This window comes from Centropristis striata, chromosome 4 (genome assembly GCF_030273125.1).
Source record: "Centropristis striata isolate RG_2023a ecotype Rhode Island chromosome 4, C.striata_1.0, whole genome shotgun sequence".
NCBI lineage: Eukaryota > Metazoa > Chordata > Actinopteri > Perciformes > Serranidae > Centropristis > Centropristis striata.
This window is the reverse complement of record NC_081520.1, coordinates 10,461,755-10,489,323: the sequence shown is the minus strand read 5'-3', so window position 1 is coordinate 10,489,323 and position 27,569 is coordinate 10,461,755. Positions and strand designations below refer to the sequence as shown.

At 38.4% G+C, this 27,569-nt stretch overlaps 1 protein-coding gene across 6 annotated transcripts in view; it reads right to left on the bottom strand.

Moving 5' to 3' along the window:
- The window catches only part of ncam1b (neural cell adhesion molecule 1b), an 82,125-nt gene that overhangs the window by 20,382 nt on the left and 34,174 nt on the right, over positions 1–27,569 (bottom strand). For 2 of the 6 annotated variants that reach the window (XM_059330977.1, XM_059330974.1), the window contains exons 4-13: positions 25,563–25,706; positions 24,081–24,218; positions 23,586–23,703; positions 20,903–21,063; positions 17,350–17,492; positions 15,010–15,033; positions 7,252–7,281; positions 3,471–3,621; positions 1,952–2,139; positions 1,499–1,595 (exon numbers count right to left, since the gene is read on the bottom strand). In XM_059330977.1, the coding sequence (XP_059186960.1) occupies positions 1,499–1,595; positions 1,952–2,139; positions 3,471–3,621; positions 7,252–7,281; positions 15,010–15,033; positions 17,350–17,492; positions 20,903–21,063; positions 23,586–23,703; positions 24,081–24,218; positions 25,563–25,706 (1,194 nt within the window). The remainder of the gene's footprint in view (positions 1–1,498; positions 1,596–1,951; positions 2,140–3,470; positions 3,622–7,251; positions 7,282–15,009; positions 15,034–17,349; positions 17,493–20,902; positions 21,064–23,585; positions 23,704–24,080; positions 24,219–25,562; positions 25,707–27,569) is intronic. The other 4 variants (XM_059330975.1, XM_059330978.1, XM_059330976.1 and 1 more) reach the window with 2 other exon arrangements.

The window sequence follows — 27,569 nt, the reverse complement described above, 5'->3', positions numbered from 1 at the left end:
TTATGACAAAGTTTTGAACTGGAAAAAGAAAGATTTTAGATGCATTTACAATACCTTTCATTCAGGTAAGCATACTGTAATGTTTCAGTATAATGTACATATCCAAACACGACTGGTATAAAAGGAAATGTTTGGATCTCTGGAGGACATATCTGACCTGTAGTGAACACAATTCATTGACAATTTATTCAAGTCAGTTTTAGTGACGGTCCATTATTTTATGTTTCTTTGAGGTTTTTATATCGTTCTGTAGCTTTGCAGTATGTATTCAAATCTTTAGTAGTGTAGTGTACTCTATATTGAGAATATTTTACTTCCTGTCAGACAGCCCTTTCTGACGCTGTTATCTATTATTTCCTCTCAGCCACCAGACTCCATTGACAAAAACAGCAATTTTACCCCGCAGAACACAGGAGTTGCTGGTCAAATTGTACTGCCACGTTCGGCGTGTTATTGTGTGACTTTTGAAACCACATGGCGCCACAGCAGTGTCTTCTGTGTCGTGACTTCCAAGGTAGTGCACAGTAAGCGCAGCTAACAGTGACTCAGTTGGTGCTAGTGTTCACAGCATGATAACCTACATTGCTGCTTTTCGCCAAGGCTTAGTGGGCGTTTTCAGGTTTCATTCATCATCACAAAAAATCTGTAAAAGAATGCAGCTGGGGTTGGGCTTTAATGACAAAAACATTCACATTTTGGTTCCACCATCACTGCACTCTATTTGTGAGAAAATGACAATATTTAAACTATTAAAACGATGAAATTGGCCATATCAGAGTACTGGTGGCGGTTCAGAATACACACTCTGATGTGAGCACAGTTCTGTATTGAATCACTTTGATCTTTGAAATGAAAAGGCACGCTGTGATTACCGTGGTTGCCCATGTTCTGCTCCGAGGGAAGAATGCCGTGTTTTCAATTCATTTACTTCAGATTGTGGCTTAAGAGTGCCATTAGCTCTCTGCTCTCTATTCCATTTGTCTAATGTGGAGGTGAATATACAGTCTTCGGTATCAGCTGGTGGTGAGTTGATGCTACGATTGAATGTATCTTTGATAAATTGTCTTTTAATTCATTATCCACACACACTAAACCCGTGGATGTGCACACCAATACATTCTGTTTTTACATTTCTTTTAACTCTAAGTGAAATCCTCCCAGCCGCTGTAGTTTCTAAACAACCAGAGGGAAGGAACGTTAAATTATCCGATGTTGGTTACATCGCCTTTTCATCTAAATCTATCATCCATCTAAACAAACACTGCTCTGTGTAATCTCACGTTGTGCTCGATTGTTTGGTCTAATGTGTTTTAAATATGGGTGAAAAATCTGTTCCTGGAGCCCGAAGCCAGGAAAAGCTTTGTAATTTAATTTATGTGCCACAATAAAATGTACCTTAAATACTGCTTATTCTACTAAGCATATATAGAACGTGTAAGTCAACAAACACTCCTTTGAATACTAATACAATCAAAATGAATCACAGAGTCTCACTGACCGGCCTGAATGAGGAGGAACTCCTTGGACTCGGTGCCCATCTCATTTGAAGCAGTGCAGTTGTAGCTCCCAAAGTCATTTTCAGACTCGGGGGTTATCTGGAGGAGAAAAAAAAACAGCAAATATATGAAGGGCAGTGTACCAAAACAGATGAACAAACGTGTGTGTCAAACACTCTGAAGGTGACCTTTTTGTTTGTCCATTAGAGTAGCCTATTTTTATTTGTTGCTGTGAGCTTTCCTGCTGCTGAATTATTCATCAGATTTTTTTTTTCCCATCCACAATGGAGCTGAAAGAAAACCCCTTCACTTCAAGTCTATGCTCATGAAATCTTGATGACACCAAGTGTGTGTGTGTGTGTGTGTGTGTGTGAGAGCACATGGAAGGACCATGTGTATATGTGCACATTGTTATCAACTGTACTCTTAGTTTGACGACAAGTGTGTGTGTTTACCTGCAGGTAGCTTGCTGATGGACTTCTGAAGATCTTAATGTTGGTGGTGTTTGAGTTGGGGAGCTGCAGTCCGTCTCTCAGCCACACAATAGATACATCGTTGGGATGAGCTTTGACCTCACAGCTGATATTGACAGCATTTCCCTCCCAGGTATACACAGCCACTGCACCTTGGATCTTAGGGGCATCTAATGGAAAAGATGAATGTAATACAGCTTTCCTGCAAAATCCTTTTAGGTTTTGTGGTTTTAACAGCACATGAAAAACAGGCTGATAAAGGCATATTTTCAGGTTCAGGTTCATTCTTAGACACTAGAACATGTTTAGAAGCTTTAATGTTTGAAAAACACATTTCTTTCTCATTCTGTCTGAATATACCTCTATTCATCCCCTGTATAAAACTCTTCATTTTAATGTGAGTCTCTTTAAGCCACCCTCCAGAAAAAGACCTGCTGTGATTGGTCAGTGTTTCTAGGAGAGGTTCTACCTTCATGTAAATGTTTCTGCCACAAAGCCTTTCTAACACAGAGATAATTAAAGTGCAGGGTTCCCAAAAACCTGGAAATTAAGAGACTAGTTTTCCGGTTGTGGAAACACCTGGAAATGTATTAAAATGACCAGATATCCTGGCAAATCATTTATGTAGTCCTCAAAGCTTTTGTTGTGTTTTAGCTCCACACTTGCCTTAGTTGGCCAAGCTGGTATTTTGTTTTAAACTTGACTAACTAAATTGGGGTTAACGGGTTGACTATGTGACAGGTTGACACAGAGAGATACTGGCAGACCACTTTGTAACATAAAGAAGAATTGACAAGGTGAAATAAAACTTGTTAAATGTGTCAATAATAGGACTTCCAGTAAGTTTTATGACTGTCAGTGTTGTCCTGTATTGTCAAGAAAAACACCACAAAAATGTCCTGAAAAGGTCCTGGAAATACAAGAAATATTTCTTAAAAAAGTGTGAACCCTAAAGTGATAGTTTCTTTAGGTTTAGGTCTATGTTTGTCCTAAGCCATGATCTTTTCCTAAACCTAAGCAAACTACAACTGAAAACCACTAAACAAAAAACAAACAAGCCCCCCCCAGAAGGCTTTCTGTCATAAAGCCATATGCCCCATGTGCTCAAGCCGTGGTTGGAGATACTCAGATGGTGTGCAGTATATTGTAATAAGGCCTCATGTGACATAGGAAGGGAGCTAAATCTGAATGGCTTATTAAATCCATGTTTTCTGATCTAGGCAGCCCACAAAAACTGACTGTGTTGCGTTATTTCAGAGTTTGTAGGTTGGCACTCACTCCAGTTACCAAAATGTATTTGCACAAGCACTGAAAAAGTGTTTTTGTGAGTTTTTTTATAATATGTCCCCTTTAAATGAGAGTGAATTCAAGAGCACTTTAAGATCTGTAAATGGTTATTTTGTTCAGTTAAAAAGGTTGGATGACTAGCAAGTCACTTTTACTACAGTGCACTCATTTTGCAGGTCGAAGCACTTCTATTAAGAGAGAAGGAAATACTTACAGCGGACCTCCAGGTATGCCAGCTGATCATCCTCTCCAATGGCACTGCGCGCCGTGCAGAGGTACTGACCCGCGTCTGTGTACTTGACATACTTCAGCGTGAGGGAGGACACACGAGCATCACTCCTCACCACTACATTTCCATCCAGACTCTAAACGGGAGCAGAAAATAGCTTGGTTTAGGAAAAAAACAAAACCATTTGTATCAGTTATTTTTCATTGCCTTACTGCACATTTAAATCTACAGAGCACATTTCTGCAAAAATGATGTGCGACCTGAAAATAAAAAGCTTAAAACCCCCCCCGTCTTTAATGAGTAGAAGAGACATTACGTTAATGAAAAAAGACACAGCCTACTCTGTAAAGATGTGGAAACATAAGGACACAGTTGACAGAACAGGGGAGCTTATCAATAATAGATGACAGAAGGCACTAGAAACCATCTAGAGCTTTTCACGCGGAGGGCTTACCAACTCGTGAAATATGCTGATGCATGACGCGAGACAGCAGAGCATTACCTTACATGCCACACTTGCACTTTTATGTTGAAGACACTCGGGGCTTAGTGTCACTGCACACAATCAGATTTGTTTCAGTAAAATAACATTTTAAGTTAATCACTTGTGATGTTTTTTTGGTGTTGCAACGCTCTCTAAACCCACATCCAGCACATGCCCCAGTTTGAGTGATGAAGGGCACATGCCCAGTCAGTCACATAGCATTTGAAACCAGGGGAATAACAACAGACAGCTGGCTAATGAGATGTGTAAGTGACCTTCCTGCTCTACAGATACCTGGTTTCATTAACTTGATATGCAGAGTTACAACATCCTAACATAAGTGGCTCCCTGACCTTCAGGGTCAACGACTCTGTGTTGTTGTGGGTGCTGCTGTCATGTGACACTAAACTGTGGGTGTTCAGTTTCGGAGAGACCAAATTTCTTTCTTTTGAAGAAACATTTTCCCAAACGGGATATTCCTAATTAAAACATGTATTATGTAGATTCTGAGCTTTAATTTTCCTCAACATTACTGGTAATTAATGCTGCTAATGGCACAGGAAGTGGAGGATAATTTCCCTCTGAGCACAGTAGATCTCAAACTCAGTAAGTTTATTTTATGGAATTGGGACATGCATGTTTTTATAGTTCTCTTTTATATGATAAGCTCTGGTGTTTTTGTAAATGGTTCCTTTCAGGAGGTGCTGCAGAGCTAAATATGTAAGCCTCTCTATTGGTCGCTTCCATGGCTTTGATCCAAGCTGCAGGCGAAACAATGGCACGGATGCTTTTACACATATTGAATTAGGGCCCAGTCTGGGCAGCCATGTAAGAGAAACCCTCGTTAGTTTGTATTCAAATTCAATAGACAAAGCATGTCTGGGGCATTCATTATGCATAGCGGGTAGCAGGACCAGGGAGACACTTACATAACACACTACTCTTTTTATTCTGACCCCTGTGCAGAAAGCATTCTCCCTCGACCCCTGTGGCACTGCTTCTGACTCTTGCATCTGTGCAACATGCCACATTATGTACCAGCACAAAGCCCTAGTTAGTCAGTATGCTTTAATATCAAGTCGTTTTAATTGTGGGCTCCTACTTTTTTGGAGATCAAAATGTCTCCAAAGCCAGAACAGCATACGGATGGTTTCTCTACAGCCTCTCATTCCCCATATGAAGCCCATAATGGATATCATCTACCAGAGGAATATTATGGCTGCTCTACAGTTTAATGTTGTGATTCATTAATGTTTTATAACAATGGATTTTCAGTATGAATGCACGATGCGCCAGAGCTGTTGTCTATAGGAAACAACCTTATTAAGCATCCGTTATTTGTCGACTTTACTGCCTTTAAGAAAGAGATACAAACCACTTTACATGTCTATGTGAAACCCTGCTATAAAACAGATGGCGGAGGGAAATAAAGACGTTCCGACAGAAGCTCCTCTAATAAATCAGACCAAGCTGACAGCAGAGCTCTCCAACAGCTTCTGCAGCCTTACCAGCAGAGGGGAGAGACACTGCTGGAACATCAGAGCATAAAATTGAGGATACACTGAGGACATGTTAAACTCATGTCTCACCAAATCTTAACTGGTCCTGCATACAAATGTACCTTCCCCTGAATGTACCTTCCTTTCCGTGGCTTGTCAAATGAACACTCAGGTGCCTACACTGTTGCAACAAACATGCTCAGCATGCTCATACTGCCCTGTGCTCATACTCCTGACCTGTGCGGTGTATAATGGGATATCTTGCAGAGAGACACACTGATCAATTCAGAGTGCAGGTGAACTGAATGCCATATCATTATATGTGGGAAAGTGAAAAATATTATTACCTGATACATGTCTATGTGAAACTGACTCACAGCCTGAAACCATGAATGTGCTGTAAATATGCTGCTGAGGTATCATTTGTGAGACACAGTTGGTAAATAATATGTCTTATAAAATAAAGTAACTGTTTTCAAGCTGTGTGTCTTATTCCTTTTGGCACTTGATTTTGATTTGTTTTTATCCTTCTTGATTTTGGCTTATTTGTACAGCTAATCACAAATCCAAATGTTCTAAATAATGCATTATACCCTTTTCTAGGTAAAAGTGTGACTTGTTCAACAGTAAATTACTGCTGCTGCACAAATACGTCAGTGCAACTATGTTTAAATCAGTTTTACACAAACCTAGCTATTACTGTCAGCATGTGCTTGATGAGAACGGTTCTTCCTCGCATCCTGCAGTCTCAAAACTATTAGAGAGAGAAGCAAAAGGAAAAGACCAATTCGCTTGATGTGCAGAGCTCCCTACAATTTGAAAATAAAACAGCACGGCTATTTGAGGAACCAAATGGTCTAAAAATATGGATTTATTTCCTGTCAAATGGTACAAAAGTATAAATAACAATGGCAAGCCTAACATTTGATCTTGCACCTAAAAACGGTGATGAGCCGATCATCGACGACACACTTCATGAGAGCACAAATTTCTGTTCATTTGAAAGGCAAAAAGATGATTCTGTACTGTCCTCTAAGGTGCACTCAGCACTGATACTGGAAATAGCAAAGTGGTACTTCCCACCAATTTTCTCACATATGTAAAACACATATTCGATAGTGAAGTAAGTTGGAGAAAATCTTAAGTAGGCAGCTCTTTCTTTGCCAATCTTCACTTTCTTTCAGGAACAGTCCCTGGCTCTGATACTGTGTGCTGCTGCACAAAGACATCTTTCATTTTCTCTCGAATACATATTCATTCATCTTTGGTCCAACAAATTATGATGATAAAAAATACATATTGAAGTTATAATCAAGAATTGGCGTCAGATCAAGTGAGATCTGGAGACGTGGGTGGGAGGACAGAGAGATCTGAGAAGTTTTACCTCAACAACATCGGTTTTTGAGTGAAAACAGGTTGACAAACTGCATGTAAAATCTATCAATCTAATAATTATTAGCAAAAAGTAATTAGAAAAAAATATATCTGCGCAGGCATAACTCTTGTATTGACTTCTGCAGTCGGGTTAAAGGTCTGAAAGAAAAAAAACACAGGCTAAAGTAGTCTACTGCATGATAAGTTTATCTGGAAACAAACAAGTAAAAAACAAATAGATACAGACGGACAGGCCTGTTCGGCATCTTTCTCAGGGTTCATACGCTCCCTGACCCTCATTCGATCAAGAATTTTGATCTGCATCCATCCAGAATTGAATTAGACTCCCCTGACATGAAAAGATGGATGGGTGTAGGAAAAAAAAAAAAAAGTCATGCATTTAGAATACCTTGTGTTGCTCGGGCCGAGTCCATGATGCCTGTGGAGGACAGAGACACAACAACAAACAAAAGGCAAAGCAATTCTTAGAAAGTAATCCTTATCCAGGCAAAGCTGGGACGCTGCACACTGCATGCAAGTATTAAGTGTCCAGTTTATTTTCCGTACATCCACAGTCCCTAAGCTGAATGTATGATTTAGAAACTCTGCAGATATACTAAGAGGAATGCTTTGTATTTCCCTTCCGGAGAAACCTATTGTGACAGCAGGATTTTTTTTCTTTTAAAAAGTGTATTTCAGTTGTATTTCTACGATGTGGTATTTTCTGCACTGCATGCTGGAACAAGACTGCTTCTAACCCTCAAAGAAGTAAGTCTATTGGCATCATGATAACGAAAATGCGTACAGATAAGAAGGTTATTGGTTTATCGGGAAGAGGTGAATCCATTACGCTGCAACAACAGAGATATGTCGGCTTGTTTGGTAAAAGCAGTACAGCAATTATCGACCCACAATCTATTTTGAGGCTTAAAGCAATAATGAGAATATAAAACTCAATCATTCTGAATTTGCTCTGGCACTGTTGTCTATTCATGCAATGAAAAAGCCTGTCCTGAATCAAAAAAACAACAGTTAGTATTCATAAAGTCTTGCTGAGTTTCTCAATAAGCAATGAGGGGTTTAAAAGAAGCAATTTTGTTGCAGCTCCCTACACTCCATGTGACACCTGGAAATAAATCTCTGCCTACAGGTGGCTTGTGTCAGATGTTCTGCTCTGAATGTTAACAATGCTTGTACTACAGACTCAAAGGAAGACTTTTTTTTCCCCCATCGTTAAGCTTTAAATTATATCCCAAGGCTAAAATAGACAAAAATAAGAGTTGAATAACTTAATTTTCATTCATTAAAAAACACATGATAGCACAGCGCCTTGCCAGCAAATATTTATTAATCTACAAGCACTAATTTCAGTCTTATTAGAACAGATGCACTAAAGATTCATTAACTGACCGGAGCTATATCATTTAAATATTGAACTTGGGCTGAGTTACTGTCTACTCTCCATCGGAGTTAAGTTCTTATGTGTTACTGATCAAGTAACAGTACCAATAATTGTATACACTACATATTTTATATACTATAACAACAGTTTTAAGGATTGATTTCAATTATTGTACTTGTTTTTATGGTCTTAAACGGTAGCACCTTCACACCTCTTTGATTGCTAATCTAAGCATGTTCCACACTGTTACCTTGAGTCATCTAGTGGATTGATAAATGCACCAAAATATGATTTTCAAAAAGTATGGTTTAACAGCTTTCTGCTTAGGAACACACTAAAATACAAATATGCTTTCATGGGTAATTAATTCCACACTTTCCTAACATTTTTACCTTTCTCACACTTGTGTTATGTATTTGCATTTACCATTAGCAATTAGTTTTTATTACATGAATTATCCTTTTTTATTTTAAAGAAAATCTCTTCAGGATTTTACTTTTTTTGCTCACTGTGTGTCTTGTTTTTAATACCCGTGTCGTTATTTGTTTCTCTTGCAAAGCACTTTGAACTGCACTTTATGTTATAATAAGTGCTATATAAATAAGGTTTACTATTACAGTGGAAACTTCTTATAGTGATAACTTCTGTCTGAGTCAAATTGATCGCTATAAGCAGATGATTATATTACAACTGATTCTTTTTCCTTTGTTTCTAATGATTAGTATATTGTGTAAGAATACTCTATAATACAGCAGAGTGGGCCAACTGTAAAAAACATAGCCTGTTGTAGTTCAACAGTGTTGTGCTGTTTACAAATACAGTTAAACTCAGTGGAGCAAACAGTCCATTTTCAGACCAGTTAGTAGAGCTGGTCTGAAAACGGACTGTAGGCTCTGAATGCTGAAAAAAAAGAGCTTAATGTTTTTCCATGCTGTCACATATGAAAAGAACCAAATTGAACTATGTGTACTTGTTTACCAGGAGCAAATTATTTAAACAGCATTTGTAAAGGAATGATTCGGTCCCAAGCTTTTTGATCTTTATAATCGGCTGAACACTGTAATTATGATCACTTTAAGTTGTTTCCACTGTATTCTCATTAAATAGCAGTATAGTATGTTATTACCAGAACACTTAGAGCACACTTAACTTCTTGCTGGGATCAACATGAGACCAACATTTTAGTTTAGAGTTACTGAGCAAATCAAACCACACACATCAAGATAATCAAAATCATGTTGGTTACGCCTCAAACTCTGCTGAATTCAGAATTACTTCACATCATCACAGATCAAATCAAACCAATAACAGACAAATATTTAGAACGTCAACATGCCACGTCAAGTTACACAGTGATGCTGAAAAGCCCAACCCCACAAGACGAAAAGCTTTTCGGAAAGCATGCTCTATGGATTTCATGACGCTGAAGAGAAAATGTTAAGCATGACAATGAGATGTGATAGCCCACACAGCGAAAAAGTGCTGAAGCATAACAAGGAAAATGGTAAACAGCTATTTCATCTGGTGCAACTGCAAGAAAATGTCAAGTAAATGAAAGCAATCTGCTGGAATAAGTGTAGGGCAAAACAGTGAATCAAACCATCAAGTAGTTCACATCTAAAAAACACCTTCTCATAATCAATGCTGGTGGCTTAAACGTAACACAAAGAACATACAGTGAGTTTGAATTGAAGTACTTTATACCACTGATTCACCTTCTGCTTTGACAAGAAGCAGGTAAAAAGAGGAGACGGTACAAGACTTATTGGACGGATAACATGCAAAGCTGACTGTGTGAGCATAATTTCCCTGTGCTCTTAAGAGTGCTGTTAGTCCTCTACTGTCACAGTAAAACACACAGTGCACTGTACATCATTACAAACAGCAGTTGGCTGCACACCACCATGGTGCCGGGAAAGAGCAGTAGTCCAATTAAAACAGGCAAGCTAATAGTCTGGAACATCACCCTCATCCGCACACGCGGCCGTCTGCAGAGCTGCTCCTGCGTTTAAGTGAGCTGACAAGTATCGCTGTCATATCTGTGACAGGTGTTTGTTTAAAACAAAAGGACAATGAATAGCAGCAGATGCGAGCGTGCCGAACGGAAGACACCAAAACACAATCACTCCTCCGAGCAAACGCTCAGAACAATATGGTGACAGCTCCCCGGGGACTTATCATTTTTCCAGCCCATTGTTACTAGCTTCCATAGAGAATTATCCTCGCTCTTTGTTCTGACATGAATTGTAATATCAGCGTGCAGAGGGCAATGCAGCGGAAGAGGAGACAAACCAACAAAAAACAAAAAAAATCACTAAAAGCACATAAATGTACAGAACGCTGGTGGTGTTTCACTCACAGGGTGACGCCTGGCTGAAACTGATGACTATGCATATTGTCATCGTCTTGTGTCATTAACTGCAGAGCGTCAGAGCCTGTGCCAGCACATCACAGAAAAACTGACTTAGTGAAGGAAGCCTTACATCACCCCACTACTGAGCAGGCAGGCGTGCTGCTGTAAATGAGTAGCCTTTTGTGTTTGGAGAAAACAATGCTCCCTCTGCATTGGCACGCAACGCTTAAAGCATTCCTCTGTTTCACATGCCCTGCCGAGACCACTGCCACACCACATTAATTACAAATGTTCTTTAAGCATCTCATTACTTAATAAAATAAACATGCATTTCTTTTCTCAGGTCTTTCATTTCTAATTGGCAATCTGGATGTCAGACAGAGCAGACCTTAAAAGCAGATTTGTGTCCTGAAACTTGAATTTTTAACGAAAGCATAAAAATTACAGACATAAAGTGCCATCGCACAATCAACTACAAACTTTAATGCGCTTTTAAGTTTTATAATCAGTCCTTTGTTGCTATGACTTGCCTCTGTATAGTTACAGTTTAAAAATATTCCCTGATAATTACGGCTTGAAAACCCAATGCGTCAAGCAGAATGTTTAATATGTATTCAAATAAGCCAAACATTCATTATGTAGATAATGTACAAAGCATGGATAAATACTTCATTTACATTTTCACTTATTAAACAGACACACTTATCTAAAGCGACTCGCAGCGGATGCTTTCAAAGAACTGAAACAACCGAATATCACACGTAATAGTTGATGAAAGTTTTAAAATAAATATATAAACACTTAATTTTAATAGCCGTAGAAACAAAAACAAAACTATTCCCAGATAAGTGCCAATTTGAATTTGAAACATAGCTCTACGCAGGCGTGCACCCACAAGTGTGCAACACTTTTTGAACTTCCTCCTTTTATCCTGTCTTTTTAATGTACAGTACGACTGCTTCTCTATTGTGTGAATCAGTAATCTCCTTCAATCCGTTCGTTGTGCATCCCTTTAACTCTCAGTCGGAGCACAATGCTTTTGTCTTCCGACACTGAACATTTTGTGTGGGAGGTTTTTCAGAATGAATTTGTTTCTCCCCGAGTTAACCTTTAAAACCCGAGACCACAGTAAATATGAAAGGCAGGGGAGATTTCAAACTGACAATAACTGGCTAATCTGTCTCAGAATATGAGATGCAACACAGACTGTCTTGGTTTCTTATACGATTGAAATGCATCTTAAAGTATTCTCTAATCCTGATGTTTTCGCTCAAACATTATACAGCGATTCCACATCCTGATTTACAGAGGCTTTCTCTGTCATCTGCTTCATTATAAGCATTGCTCTCACAACAGAAATGAGGATAACATAATTAAAACTTTAACTTGGCTCCTTATTCTTCTAAAAAAATCCACCACAAAATAACTGACAAGTTTAAAGGGTTATAAAAAGTATAAATATTAGCTTAGCACTAGTCCCCTATGGAGTTTTGACCACCATTATAATATTTTTTATGTGCAGGTGAGGCCATACATACTCCTGCCAATGGTTTTACTGAAATTCTGCAACAAATGCAGGGAAGAAGACTGTTAGCAAGTCCCCATGTATGGATGTAAACAACACAGGCTTTAACACTGATTTTCAGGTTCATAATTGTATTTTGGGTTTCTACTTTAACATGTTTACATACTTTGTTGTTCAAAGTTTTACCCTCTGTCTGAAGCGCTACATTAAAGTGACCAGTCTGCTCTGATTGGTCAGTGTTACTGTTTCTTCTGCATCTGAGCTCTTGATATCTTTAATCATTGCAGCCGGGGAACGACTGTACCGGCGCTTTCTACCTCAAGTATAGTTGCGGCATCACAACCTTAGGGATGTCCTGACAGCTCGTTTAAAGGCAAATTTTCTGAATACAGGCTTGTCCTTTGATGCTTATATTGTATTTACATACAGACCTGCTTTATTACACACAAAAAAAGAAATGAAAATCTCACTTTTTATGTTATGAGACCTTTAAGATCAGAAACTTTGTTTACAAGAAAACTCCACTGGGCACCTTTAAAAAAACCCAAATAGATGTTGTTGTTTTTGGCAGGCGAAAGCCCAAACCACATAAACATTTACAAATTCTTTCTGATGTTTAGTCTCTGAGGCTTTTTTCAAAGTCGATAGCTTTCTTATTATATGTAGACTCAGGATTGAACTATGTAAAGAATAAATTCACTCACTACTGTAGCAGTAAGCAGATTACTCAATTAACAGTTGTTGTGATGAAGCAACAGTCTCTTATGCAGTTAGGGCACATAAACTTAATATCAGGGTGTCGTTTTTTACAAGTATAATGTCTGTACCGCATAGAAAAGTCTTTACACACAAGTGGGGATTTTTCACATAACTCCAATAATCCTCTTATTTTATGCCACTGAATTCGCTGTTCAAAAATGAACAAACCGTCACTAATATGCGTGATAAAGTAAAGTCCTGGGAATAAAATCTAATCTTTTTGTGATCATGGAGTTCTGCACAACAAAGTCCCTGCCGTGCTATTCAAACAAGAAAGCAAAGCGTCTGACCGAAAAGAAAAAACTGGAAACACATTGAAATTAACTGCTAATTAATTCAGTATATTCATCACCACCACACATCCAAAATGGCACAGTACAGATCTGCACTACTTTTCTGTCCAATGCAAATATCTGACATCAATATATTAATGAGAAAATCCTGCACTTAACATCCTTTACAGTTTGCTCAAAGATTGAACAGCTGCATTTATTAAAAAATTCAGCATGTCCACCCCAAACGAATGTTATTTCAGTCGTCACACCATCCGAGATGAAATGCAGCCGTTATGATGATTACAGATAGCATGACAGACGGACATCAGATGAACAAACAGAACAAGACAATTAAACAATTAGCAGCCGTTCCCTCATGCAATCATTAGAAACCCACAGTGTAAATAATTCCCCTTGCTGATAATCAGAACTATGAAGAAAAATATATAAAAGATCTGCATCTACTCTTTCTAAACTCTACAGTCATTCAGTAAGGCTGCTAATCATTTCTTTGACGACGGCTGTAAAAAGATGCCACAGATCACGAAACATACTGCAGACTATGGAGCAAAACACACTGCCACCACAGCACAGCTGTGCATCACATGACATGGGTCACGTGACATGTCATGGTGCTGCACGTCAACAGGGCTGCACGGTTCCAGAAAGTGGGTAGATAACGGGGATTGTAGTTGCCTGTTCCTTTGTTAATAAAAAGAAGCCTCTGTGTGTTATTTATTTCCTCTGCATCCAGAGTCAATCATCGCACCTCCATTACAGCTTGGAGGGGCGATGTCTTTATGACATATAATGGCGGGAATGCAGAGCTCTGAGAGTTACTCTCACCCTCTGATGAGTCTCTCCTCATCCATTACGACAGCTTCAAGACCACAAAAGAAGACAATCTGTTACTGATGGAAGAGGAAGTCGAGCAGCAGGTGTGTTGTGCGGCATCTTGTGGGACATCTACACTGGATAATAGGACAGAGGAGTAAACTGTTACTGGGCTCTGCGTCCATGTGTGCCAGTGTGCCTCGCCACTGTGGGTGTGTGGGTTTTCAAAAGAAAAAAAATAGGGCTGTCGTGACGTGCGTCATATGGTGGTAGCGTGTTTTGCAACAGAAGTGATGCTGCACTCAAAACCTATTTTTGAATATCAAACACTCAGCCCTGTAGGCTTCACAGGTGGCAGAGTGGCTGCAGTCTGCTTGAAATCATGTCAATTGCAATGAATTCCAACAGCAACCAGTTTTCACGGTTGGAAAATGCCCATTAAACCTCTTCTTGCGGCATAATCCACTTCTCCACCGGCCACCTCTACTATCAGTACATTCCAAACAGTCAAATTCCCATTTTTTTGTCTGCAGGGTGTGTTTGATAATCAAAAGGACAGATTTTAGGTGGAGCACTTTTACCCTTAGTTTTCAAGTGATGTTGACATAAATGTTAGACAATCTACAGTACTATGGAGATGACAGACAGACTGAGCTGGGCTTGAATCCAGGCAACCTCATGCTGTGATGTAAAGTTTGAAATGATCAGGCAACAGCGACACAGAAATGGTGTTTCTTTTTCATTACGTTATTAACCAAATTGTCATCTGATCTCATGCGATAAGCTACACGCACTTTCTTTCATGAGATCAGTGTGACAAGTTTTTCCGGCTATATTTGGGAAGCATGCAGCAGTTGAAATCAATTTCATGATGAGATCATTCCTTGGGGTTTTCAAGAAACAGCTGGGAAATTTTCAATAAAAAGGGATTATTTGATTTCACTGGGGTTTTTGTCAAATCTGGAGGCAGACTTTGCAACACTACTCCAGTACATTTCTGTGCCACGCGGATTTCATACCTGATAGATCCTGTTTAGATGTGCCTGTAGGAAGAAAATGTAGTGCATGTAATGGACTGGCTCCACAATTCCTCCATGAACTACAGTATATCTCTGAAGCATTTTCCCCCTCATTACCTCTCAACTGTAGCAAGACACCAAGACCTTGAAGAAGAAGGCCATGTGGGCAAAAGATGTACGAGAATACCAATCAGGTATTCATTGTTTTTGATGGTTTGCACATGGAATATCGTAGAAGACATTACCAAAAGGACAAAGTATCAGGGATGTAATGGTTGGAAGAAAAGCTAGCTCAAAAGATGGGAGCAGGATATCCATAGATAAATGCACTAAGTTAAACTTTTCAATTCCCAGCATGAATAATGATAGCAGAATAATGATAATGGGGATTGAAAGTGCTAAACAAACACTTGATCATTCAAGTGCTCATTCTAGCAAATACTGTACAATAAGAAGCAGACAAAGTTTAATTATTGCCTCAAATTGCATGCTTATTTTGGGAATGTTATAATTGGCTTTTTGATGCAGATTTTCTTGACATTTGGGAGAACTCAAGTCAAATCGGAGGGTACTCCACATTACTGGCTGAGTATCGCTGAGCTAATTACATGAGATCCTCTGGGCCATCTAGAAGGAGCTGCTAATTTAGGGGAAATAATCAGCAGTACATAAACCTTGTTGAGGAAACTGCTGAAGTCCCCCACCTGTGCATGATCAATATACCTCTTGAATTCAGGTTAAAGGTATTCAATTCCTCTCCTTGAGACGCCGACATCCTGCAGGTTTGTGTTCCTCCCTGGTGGCTTACGAGTCAGTGTGTCCCAATTCCACATCACATACTAATGCATTATAGAATATACTGCAAGGGAGTTTTTGTACAAGACATATACGTTTTAATTTGTACATACAGGAACTGATGCATGCAGATTAACTTACATCTGTCAAACTGCAACTTATAAATAAAACTAGAATGAGCACCTCTACAGCTACACAACCAGTCAAGCTGCAGTTTTTGTCTGTTCAGACTCATATGTAGGCTGACAGCAGACAATGCATTATATATGGATGTTGCAGCAAAAAAACCCCTACACATTCTAAAGCATGGATGCTCCACACACATTTTCAACCTGACATCGCAGAAGATCTACCAAAAATTAGTGTCTGCAAGTCAGCCACCGACCAAATGTGAAATATGGTCACAATCTCCCCTTCTGGTCCTGAGTAATGGCGTTGAATAGTGGCCAGAAAATTTATTTTGCAGATTAGTTTGACCTAAACGTTTGATGTTTTTGGATATAGTATGTCATCATTTTACATTTACATTTTATCCTATTAGACTTTTGTGTAAAATTTGATCAAACAGTAATTTGTGTAAAAACATGTTTTGTGAGGTCACAGTGACCTTGACCTTTGACCTCCAAAATCTAATCAGTTCATCCTTGAGTCGAAATGAAGAAGAAATTCCTTCAAGGCATTACTGAGATATCTCATTCAGAGAGAAAGGGGCGGACGTGCAGTCAGTGACCTTCACCAAAATCCAATCAGCTCATTATTGGCTGTGGCAGAAATTCCAGACCAAGGTGCTATTTAAAACACTGAACAGTAAAGCATGTGAGACTTTTTTGTATATCTAAAACCTTAAAAAAGTCTGTGATTTTGTTATATGCGACTACTGGACTCGTTGCTTACTTTTTTCAGTAATCAAAGAATTATCTGGCGATGCTGAGAGAGCTGAGGTTGGCACTTTCAGGAAGTGAAGTGGTAAGTACAGCACACTACACACGACTGTTTATTCACACAGAAATATGTTGAACAATACTACACATATTGGCTATGTAGAGCATAATATGCAATTTCAGATGTAGCAATTGTGTCCAAGTGGACGTTTGTGCCAAATTGAAACTCTTCCCTCAAGGCGTTCTTGAGATATTGTGGTTACGAGAATGTGACTGACGGTCAACCCAAAAAACGTTAAGCCTTAAGCCATGTCTATCGCTGGCATGGTGGCGTAAATATATCACCACTTTCCAATATGGAAGTATCACAAACTGCAAGTAAATAAAGACCACTATCATCTGTGCTTTTTTTAGCATCTATCAAGTGGTTTTGGTCTCTAATTTCCCCAATGTGTGCTAGTTACTTAAAAACTTAGAGCTAAAATTTTATGTATAGTATGCAACTGGGACACAGGTAATATCAGTCTACTTTGCATCAGGTTTGGTTCATTAACTCAGAGAGGAAAATTGCTTGCAGGACATCGGCCCTCTAGGAACAGAACTGACTACTTGAGATTTAGATATTGAGCTTCTACTGTCATCCTCACTGCCTTTATTATTTTACCTGCTCTCCTTCGGTGAAGACGTTATCACCGGCACTCCAGCTGATGGTGGGCGTCGGATCTCCTGATGCCTCGCAAGTCAGAGTTACCTGCTCCTCCATCTCTGAAGTGCTCTGGTTGACGATGTATGTGATCTTAGGTTTGACTGTGAACACAAACACAAAGTCGTCACAATGGCAGTAGCATCGCAACACAAGCCAGGTGGTTTGGCAGCACGAGTACAATGAGTTACAGAGCAACTCTGTGGATGTGTGATGAGTTCAAAGTGAGGAGGAGGATCAGTAGCTCGACAGGTGACAGGGGATTTTTATGGCAGCAAAACTGTATTTAAGCTTTTCCAGTCCCGGCGGCGGCAAAGTTGTGATAACAATGTTTGGATCCAAACTTAATTCATGTAATCATTTATTTAGCATATCTCAAGGGAGCTGGGCTTCATTTTTGTTTACATTTGAGAGAACTGTCAAGTTACAGTACACCTGAGCTAACCTGAAAGCACGGCAGGGTGCCACAACTGTGACATGAGCGGAGCGAAGCGAATTGAAGTGCTACTTCTGAAGCGAGAGGCTGAGCATTACTCTGCACTTTCATATTTTCCCTCCAGGCTATGAAGGATGAACGCATGGATTGGGCTACACATGTGTAGATTTTGCCTATTAGCCTATTAGCCTATTTAGCCTATTCAGTATATTAGATCCTGTATAACTGACCTATTAGCACAATGAAACAATTGAAACCTTGTATTAAAATGCTTTTATCTCAACTGATAATAATTAATAAAAAAAAGGAACACCTGTGTTGTCATTTTGTTATTTCTAAGGAAAAACATATTTGAACAAGCAACAATTTGCATTCACAGCCAGGTGTGTCGCTAACCAACTGGCAGACTAATTATATATTTTTTAATGGATAATATCACCTTTGTGAAGCCATTTTCTCTTACTTTGTTTATTAACCCATTGAAGCCTGGAAAGCGTTTACGTCGTTTTGTAGTATTTGTATAAGCTCTCAAATACTTTTTGAATTTAATTTCGATCTGCTACAGAGGCTGAAAAATCTATTATTTAGTAGAAGAGTTCACACTTTTTTTCCCAGAATTTTTCCAGAATTTCCTGAAAATTAGAGGCTTATTTTAAAATCGTCCAGCGGTTTTTCAGGCCTCAATGGGTTAAATAAACACTGGAATTATTTTCTAAGATAAGCATTGTGAGCTGATACAGTATGCCCATGAAGTAGCACTAACAAATTAAGCGTGCTGGCAGTGTTTTGATGTGTGTCAGCAAATGAAAGTGAGCAGAGCTGCTTCAAAGTATTTCACAGGTGCATGATGCCTCTAAAAAAACAACTGCATTTTACATTATTATATTTAACTAGTTTTTTTTTTCATGCTGCAGAGAGAAAGAAATCTGTCACTGCGCCAACACTCAAACACACTTTTCTCCGAAGATATTGATGCAAAACACTTTCTGAGTTCAGAGGTATCCAGTGCTCAAACAATTTGCTTCACTAATTAAAGTGTAGTCCAATTTAAATCTGTTTTTTAATCAGATTCTTTCTTTGAGGGCATAATTGAGCCCAAACATGGAACAATATCGAGTTTCTTTTTTGTCTGTGCTCTTCTTACTGGTTTGAAGCTCGTGAGGAAAACAAACTTCACTTCGCACTAATCGTAATTTAACCATTTGAATCTAAATTAAACGACAGTAGTGAAGTTGTTTGCTTATGTTGCCAGCACTTTTATTCAAATTGATCAAAACACACCCACACAATCCCAATGAAGCTGGGTTTTGAGTGGAAAAACTCTTGATAAATAACACTTGAAGCCCCATTCGAACTGGATTAACATTACAGAAGGAGGTGGGGAATTAAATATTCACGGTGCTCCTCAGTAATTTAAATCATCAATCTGGATGGCATTTTAACCATCAGGAAACAGGATATGGTGTGTAATTAACATGGACATTTAGCTGCACAATGCCAAAAGCTTCACCAGGGCTGAACAGGGGAGCTGATGGGAAGTCACAGAGGGATAAACGTGCAGGAGGCGAGTTGGAGTTAAACATCATACTCCTGCTCAGATTCATCACTTATTTTAACACACAGACATTAAACATGTATTGATATTATTCACTGTGACTTAGACTTCATGAGGATATTATGATCTTCGATATATTTTGCTTTTAAACTTCCAAAATCCTCTTATGAATCATAGACAAAAATAAACATCAGAGCTTGAATAACAATAAACACATTTTTAGTTCTGCATAAAAAGCATCAGGGTTCCCACTCTTTTTAGGAAATCATTTTCCAAGATCATTCCAAAAAATATTGTTTTCCAAATAGGCATATACGTTTGCTAAGTAAGTATGCTTCCATCCGTCTAATTAGCAGGGTTTTTTGATTTACTTTCTTGATCTTCCAAGTCCAATTTCACATTGATCTGATTAAAAAGAGATGAAATTAAGCAGAGGGACAAGCTCCTCTCCATGCAAAGATCAAAATACAAGGACATCACTCCAGAAAGGATTCAAGTTACAGGAGAAAAAACAGAAGGTAATTGCAGCTGTAAATATTACTGAGGCTGGAATGGAAATTGCACACTGAGACACTCAAGACAGGATTAAAATCGCCAGCCACTTCCATTAAAATCACCCCACGTCCTCAAGAGAAATAAATCCAGGCCAAATGGGGCTTAAAATGATTTCTTTCTAAACATTACCTGTAATTGTTGCTTACTTATTCACAATTATTGAATGTGCATAACATGTTTTAAACCACATTTTCAGGGGTTTCAAGGTTAGGTGTATAATGTGCAGCTGTAATATATATGAAAACATAAATATCTGATCAAACTTAGTATTGACAGGTACTAAATATTCAAGAACTCCAATCAGGATCAGGGGGAAAATAAACACATTTGTACAGCTTTCATATTCATAAGTGGCAATGTTCAAGGAAACGCATGATTGCATTTTCTTCCCGCATTGATGTAAGGAGACCAGAGCTTTGCAAGTGCGAGAAAATCTTTCAGCTAATGAGGTAAATATCGCTAAAGAGGTAAACAATGTGCTTTGAAAGCTGTCTTCAGTAATTTTATGGTAATCATTCACCCGTTGAGCTCTAAATAAGCAGGTCCCGGCCACCTCTGTTGTTTGTGAAAATAAACTGAACCAGCTAACTCATTGTGAATTTAATTGACTTGACTACATGCGCTGATATTGTGTTTGTGACTGGAATTATGGCTGTTACGTGACAAAATAAAGACTACAACCTAGTGGGCAAAAGAGAAGAAAAAAAAAAGACTTCAAAGAGTTGAGCTGAGCTGAGCTCATCCCACTTGGCCAGTTTTCTGGATCCTTAAGCTTCATCCTTACATGAAACAACCACAACCCACACTGAAACAACACCTCATCTTGTATCCTTTAGAAAACAGACACATAACCATACAATTGTTCTCCCCCCACCTACATACTCTTATACTTCATTCCCACACACTTGGAACATTTTATATTGTCACGCTAGTTTATGTATGTATGTATATACAATGTGCTGCCTTACCAAACACTCTCAGGCTGAGTTCCTGCTCGCTCTCCCCAGCCTTGTTCTTGGCAATGCAGGTGTAATCTCCTTCATCCAGCTTGGTCACTTCCATTAATGTCATTTCTGAGCCATCGTCATTGAAGCTGTACTTCTCTCCTGCATCGAGAACCACTCCGTTCCTGTGGAAAACAATAGTATTTTTTATATTTTATTTATGTATTCACCCGAATCCACATTAGTTTTAAAACAGCAACATTTTACAAGCTTTTCCTTAAAAATATATGCTTTCTTAACAGGGTTCGTACACTTTAGCAGTGGTCAAATTCAAGCATTTTTCAAGAATTTCAAGGTCAATTTTCAAGCTCTTCCAGTACCTTACACCAGTTGTAAATTGCATGTTTTAGATGAGTACTTACATACTAAAGGCAAACTTTTAAGAGGAACGGTCTTCATTTCAGATAGGTTACTCATTATTCTTTACATTGAACATGTGATTATCTATAGTCTATAGATGGATATAGTCAGATTGCAAGAGAAATACAGTAAGAATTTCAAGCATTTACAAGCACTTTTCGCATCGAAGCACTTTTTAAACCTTGGAAATACAACATTTAGATTTAAGTATTTTCAAGGATTTCAAGCACCCGTACGAACCCTGTCTTAATGACCCATGGGTCAGTGGACAATAATTTGTTTTTGATTCATTCAGTTTTTTAGATCCTGAATGACAAAAAGATGAAGCGGTAAAGCAGCGAACTGATGGAAGCTGAAAATCTGTGAAAGTACAAAATCAGGTGAGACTCATGTATTAGTCTAGTTGTATAACAGTCATAATCATTATTTACAGCCATGTAAAAGAAATTTACTTTGTGAAGTATAAACAATGTTTTCAAGGGCGACAAGACACAAAAAATTAGGTGCAATGTAGCTCCTGGGCTGTTTGCACTTTGTGCACCCTCCAGTCTAAGTTGTCTAAACAGCTAACTGCTGTCTTGGAAACAAGATCAACAGGAACAGTTTAACAAAGCAGTAAGCTATCAATGGCTGTATTCAGATACACAGAATAATGTGGCTATTGATGACACTGCGGCGTTCAGGTTTCACTGTTTACATGCACCTTTGATACCCTGTGATTAAGTATCCCATTGCAATGAATAAACCAGTTAGTACAATATCCCTTATAGCCTAGAGTGTCTCTCTGGTGTGTGCTGATGTATGGATATACACTGACAGAGTTTGAATTTAACAATTGCAGGTGTAGCCTATGTAATTTGTAAAAACATTTTCTTTATTATGTAATATTAAAAATGTTATAAGATAAGGTAAATGATGCAAACAAAATTGAGTTGGTTATTAGCTATTGGTTACTGATGGTCACTAAAATTACACTTTTCATGCATATAATTGGCTGTAACATTGATATGCTTAATTCTGATGCAGGAGGAAATTGATTCTGTGAAATACGATTTTTAGACATTTTAGAAACTGCTGTATATATATTACCAATGGGGGAGTTTAGCATCCTCATTATTAACATGACATTAGCTTAAACATGTCTGGTTCGTGTACGTCCTACACAGCTTAATATCTGTAATTAGTCCTTTCCCTTTAGTCTGTTCCTGTCAGCTTTTACTGATACTGATGTTCTCAGCAAACATTTCTGCTGTTTACAACAATTGAAGGGTGGCAATGAAAGTCTGCACAGATGATCCACAGAACACGAATTACATCAACTTTGGTGATCTTTTTAACTTTTCATTCTAATGGTATTCCCCATCATCCTCATCTGTACTTCACATTTTGCCTGATTTGCAAATGTAAGACTGCCAACGCACTAATATAAGATGGTGGTGAATGTTGGCATAATCACTTATGCCAGAAGAATAATTTGGGTGGTAATAGTAGGCTTTAACTTGTGTCCAAGATTGTAAAACAAATGACAGCTCTAATAGTCAATATGCTGTTTGTGCAAAGTTGTCACGAATGATTAGAAAAAAAAAGAATAAAAAGGGAATGGACTAAGTCAGGTATCTTAATTGTTCTTTCTGAATAGACAATATTTTAGATGTGTATGTTCAGACTAGCTACAGGTTCATTCTACAGATGGACTGATGTGTTGTTGATCGATGATGGAGCAGTGTGCATTAATATGGCGAATGTTTGAGGCTAAAAACCCGTCTGGTTGAATGTTTCCTCAGTCAGCGGAGGAGTCTCATGTGTACCAACCTACAACTATGAGACGTATCGGAATGGTGTATTTAGCATCTTTGAGCTTGTTTATATTGTTTTTAAGCTTATAACAGGCAGTAGCTAACATAGCAGTAGCGGTGGTGAAACAATAATATCTGCTTCAATGCTAGTGTGTTTTCACTCTCTGTGCTGTCTGTCAGGTTTCAGGCTTCTTTTCAGGCTTTTGACGTTGTGAAATACCAAATCTAGCTTGCCTGGTGTGTGTTTGAATCTCACAGACAAGTGCACAGACATCTCCCCCTTCAGTAGAGGAATGTAAAAAACGCCTCTCAAGTGAAAAACTTTGCAAAGATAAAAGTCAGTGTGTCAGGCATTTTAGGGGACATTAATGTAAAAACACATTTTTAAGTGGAGGTGATCTTTAAATTATTATGGCAATGTGTCAGCATTTAACAAGTGCTGCTGTAAATGTTAAATGCATTTGTCTCTCCAGTTGCTAGCGGTGTTTTACCTTGTCCATGTCACCATGGGTTCAGGATAGCCATCAACAGCACAAGTCAACATGGCAGGCTGCCCGACATCTGCTGTGGCGTTCACCTCTGACTGCCATACCCTAATGGTTGGGAGCACTGAGACGCAGAGATAGATGATTAATAAATAGAAAAAAGGTAGAAAGAAAAGTAAATTGGTAGGCAGATACATGCATGGACAGACAGTCAGATAGATAAATAGCAGGGGGGAAAAACAGAGACAGAAGCTGTGACAAATTCAGAGCACTTATTTTAGGCACACTCATTTGCTAGGCTCAGAAGTTGCAGGAAGCAGACTTCATTAGCATTGAACATCTTTGATACACGGTTGCTCTGGGCAACTGTTTCCACATTGATGCGGAGCCTGGCCGCCTCTGAGGATATACAGCTTATTTAAACGTCATGGGACACCTGCCACACAAAAAACATGCACACATGAACAAAAAGGACGAGGAAAGAGTGTGAGAGCTGCTAACCGTTTACAACGACCTTGATGACCCGGAGATCAATCTCGCCGCGGGCCATGAGGCGTCCCTCGCAGGTATATAAGCCTTCATCTGTCTTCTTTATGCCTCGGATTTGAAGATGATTGTTGCTCAGTACCTTAAAGCGAACTGAAAGGAAGCAGAAGGTAAATGCATTGTCAGGGGTGTTATATATTTGGAAAGTTTAAACCAGGCACGAGTCAGTTTTTGATGATAAACAGCTGTTGTTGTGCTAACATAGTGATTTAATGAAACTCCATATATATAAAGAAAATTGTTTTGAATAACTCAGCAATGGCAAAGATTTACTTCCATATATCTCACTGACAACATTTAAACTCTGATGTCTGATTTAGTCACTAATATCTCTGCATTATTGTTACAAGCTGTCTGTTGAATTTACACATTTTAATAAAGCTCCATTATCCGAAGAAATATGTAATATTTTTGTCTGTCTGAGCGATACTGTTAGATAAAAAACGACCCTATTTTGGACACAGATTATAAGTAATTTCCACTTCGTCAAATTCATATCTGGGAGAATGCCCAACGCCAGCTCCAGAAAAGGAGAAATGTGGCCCAGAAGAGCTCTCTCACTTGGAGATGAAATGTGAACCGACCAAATTTAATCATGTAGTAATTCAAAATACTATCACAACCCACACATGAGCCTGTATTATTATTTTCCAGTGAGTGATACCAACAATACCAAACGCATTATGATATTGCTCGGTGTCAGAGGTGGATAAAAGAGAATCACTTGTATTTTCAAATTCAAAACCAAATTAATTTTTTCCTTTCAAAGCGCAGGATAAACCCTGGAGGAGAATGGCAACAAAAGCAGGGCATAAATAAATTCAAGTCTCTGACGCTGGTAAATCTGCATATCCATTATAGCCTGTTGTGCCTGTGCTTGTGTTTTGACTATGTAGTCTTGTACCATGTAGATTAATCACATTTTTAGTTTTAGGTCGTATTTTTGTTGATTCATGTTAATTGTCATGGGAGTTTATCCTCAAATCTTCTACAAATCTTCTTCTCCGATGAAGTTACTGTGAGATAAATCTATTTCATGTTCCGGCCCTGTTACTTTTTTATTATGTGTCCTACATCATACTCTATGACCAACAACTGATTTACAAACTCAAGATTTAAATTTTCACATCAGAAAGCAACACAACAAACACAAAATATTTAGTAATGGCTGACTTATTTGTTATCGTTTGATTATTTTTGATATGACGGACTTTAAAGAGATTTATGCAAATTATTATGCAAACCAGGCCATCAAAAACTAACCAGCAAACAATATTAAATTCATATTCATTAGATTTGTTAAGGAGTTGGAGTTGAACAAAACACTAACAACTCACGAATATTAAGAATGTGCTTGGTTAAAACAGAAGACAGGAGCTAATCACCAAATCAAATCAAATAGAAATATGATCTGCGTGCTGCTCAGAGAGCTCTTACCATCTTTTTCCATTTGGATTTTTGCTCCTTTATATTTCCAGAAGATGGTGGGTGGAGGCGAACTGATGACATCGCAAACAATGTTGGCATTGTCTCCTTCGGTAAACTCTTGAGGTGAGGGTGCATTTGTGAAGGTGATTTTTTCTGAAATATAACACAAATTAATACTTTTTACTCATTGATTATTAAAGTACGAGTCTCCTCAAAACCCCATCTTCTTCACTTACTTTGGCTGCTGTGAAAGAATTCTTATTCAGGATTACAGATATAAAGACATGCTGGAATGAGTTGTTACACTTTGAGCTCAAATAAAGAAATAAAGCTTCATTTCTACTGAAAAGTAGGAATTGTCACGTTTTCTTGTGTGCCTTTGGTATGTTGTAGAATAAAGCAAAAAAGTTGTGAAAAAGAGATTCATTCTATTTAAATTATATTCTACAAAGATTTTCTAAAATGGCAAAGACATTTCTTTGGTATCCCTTAGAAAAGATAATAAATAATTGGATTACAGTGATATTTCAAACTAATCATGTTTTGTGCTGTTTGCTAAATTAGTATCCACGTGTCTCCAATCTTGTAATCAGCCATTCAGCTTATTTAAATGTGGAAAAGCAGTCACTGTATCTTCCTTTGCACCACACTGAACATGTACAAGAGAATGCAAAGTCTTGTCTGAGAAGATGAGAAAGAAAATAAGAGACCAGCATTGTAAAATTAAATGTTGCAAAACCATCTCCAGGCAGCTTGATGTTCCTGTGACAACAGTTGCACATATTATTAAAGAGTTAAAGGTCCGTGGATCTGCAGCCAACCTTCCTGGGCGTGGCTGCAAGATAAAAATGATCCCCAGTTTGAACAGAAAGCTAGTGTGAATGGTAGAAAGAAAACCATAAGGATAGAAGCTGAACTCTGGAGTCAAGGTACGCCCGTTTCTGAACGCACCATCCATCACTTTTTGAACAGAAGTGGGTTTCATGGAAGACAACCCAGGAAGACGCCACTTTCTGGATGAAAAAAACATAAAAACGCCAGACTGGAATTTGTGAAAATACATATTGACAGGACACAATCCTTCTGGGAGAATATCCTTTGGACAGATGAGTCAAAGCTGGAGCTTTTTGGCAAGTCACATCAGCTCTGTGTTTACAGACAAAAGCTTTCACAGAAAAGAACACCATACCTACAGCTAAAACGGGGGAGGCTTGGTTATGGTTTGGGGTTACTTTGCTGTTTCTGGCACAGGATGCCTTGAATTTGTGCAGGAAACAATAAAATCTCAACACTGTAAAAGCATTCTGCAGCGACGCACACTGCTCAGTGTCTGAAAAGTCTGTCTCAGTTAGAGGTCCTCAGACAGGATATTGGCCCTAAAAGATCAAGAAAAAACAGCTAAAAGAAAGCAAGAATGTATGAGAACAAACCAATGGACTATTCTGAAGTGGCTTTCTATGACCCCTGATCTGAATCAAACATCTATAGAAAGATCTGAAACTTTAATCAAACCTGACAGCTGGAGCAGTTTGTTCAGGAAGCGTGGGCCCAGCCACCTGTTAGCAGGGGCAGAAGTGTCATTGAGAGCTTACATTAAATGTTTTATTGCAGTGATTGACTGTCAAGGTTGTGCAACAAAAGATAAAGTCCCACTATATTTGTCCATGACATTTCCAGTGTTTTTTTTATTTAAAATATTATTCTGAATTTAAAAAAAAATTAAAAGCAAAGTCTCATTTCTATTGAAAAAAAGGAAAAACAATTATGGATGCCAATTACTTTTGTCAGTTTGAAGTTAATTCAGAAAAAATTGTGCATTCATCTTTGTTCATTATTTTTGAGGGGTGCCAACAAATTGGAGTGCATTTGTGGGAATTTGCTAAGCGCAAGTCTTGAGAGACTGTTCCACACGCAACAGGATATCTTCAAAATAAAACCAGCTATCTTTTCAATTCTCTGCAATTTTCCAGTAAAAAATGTCAAACTGGAGGAGTACTTGGCAATTTTAACAATAAC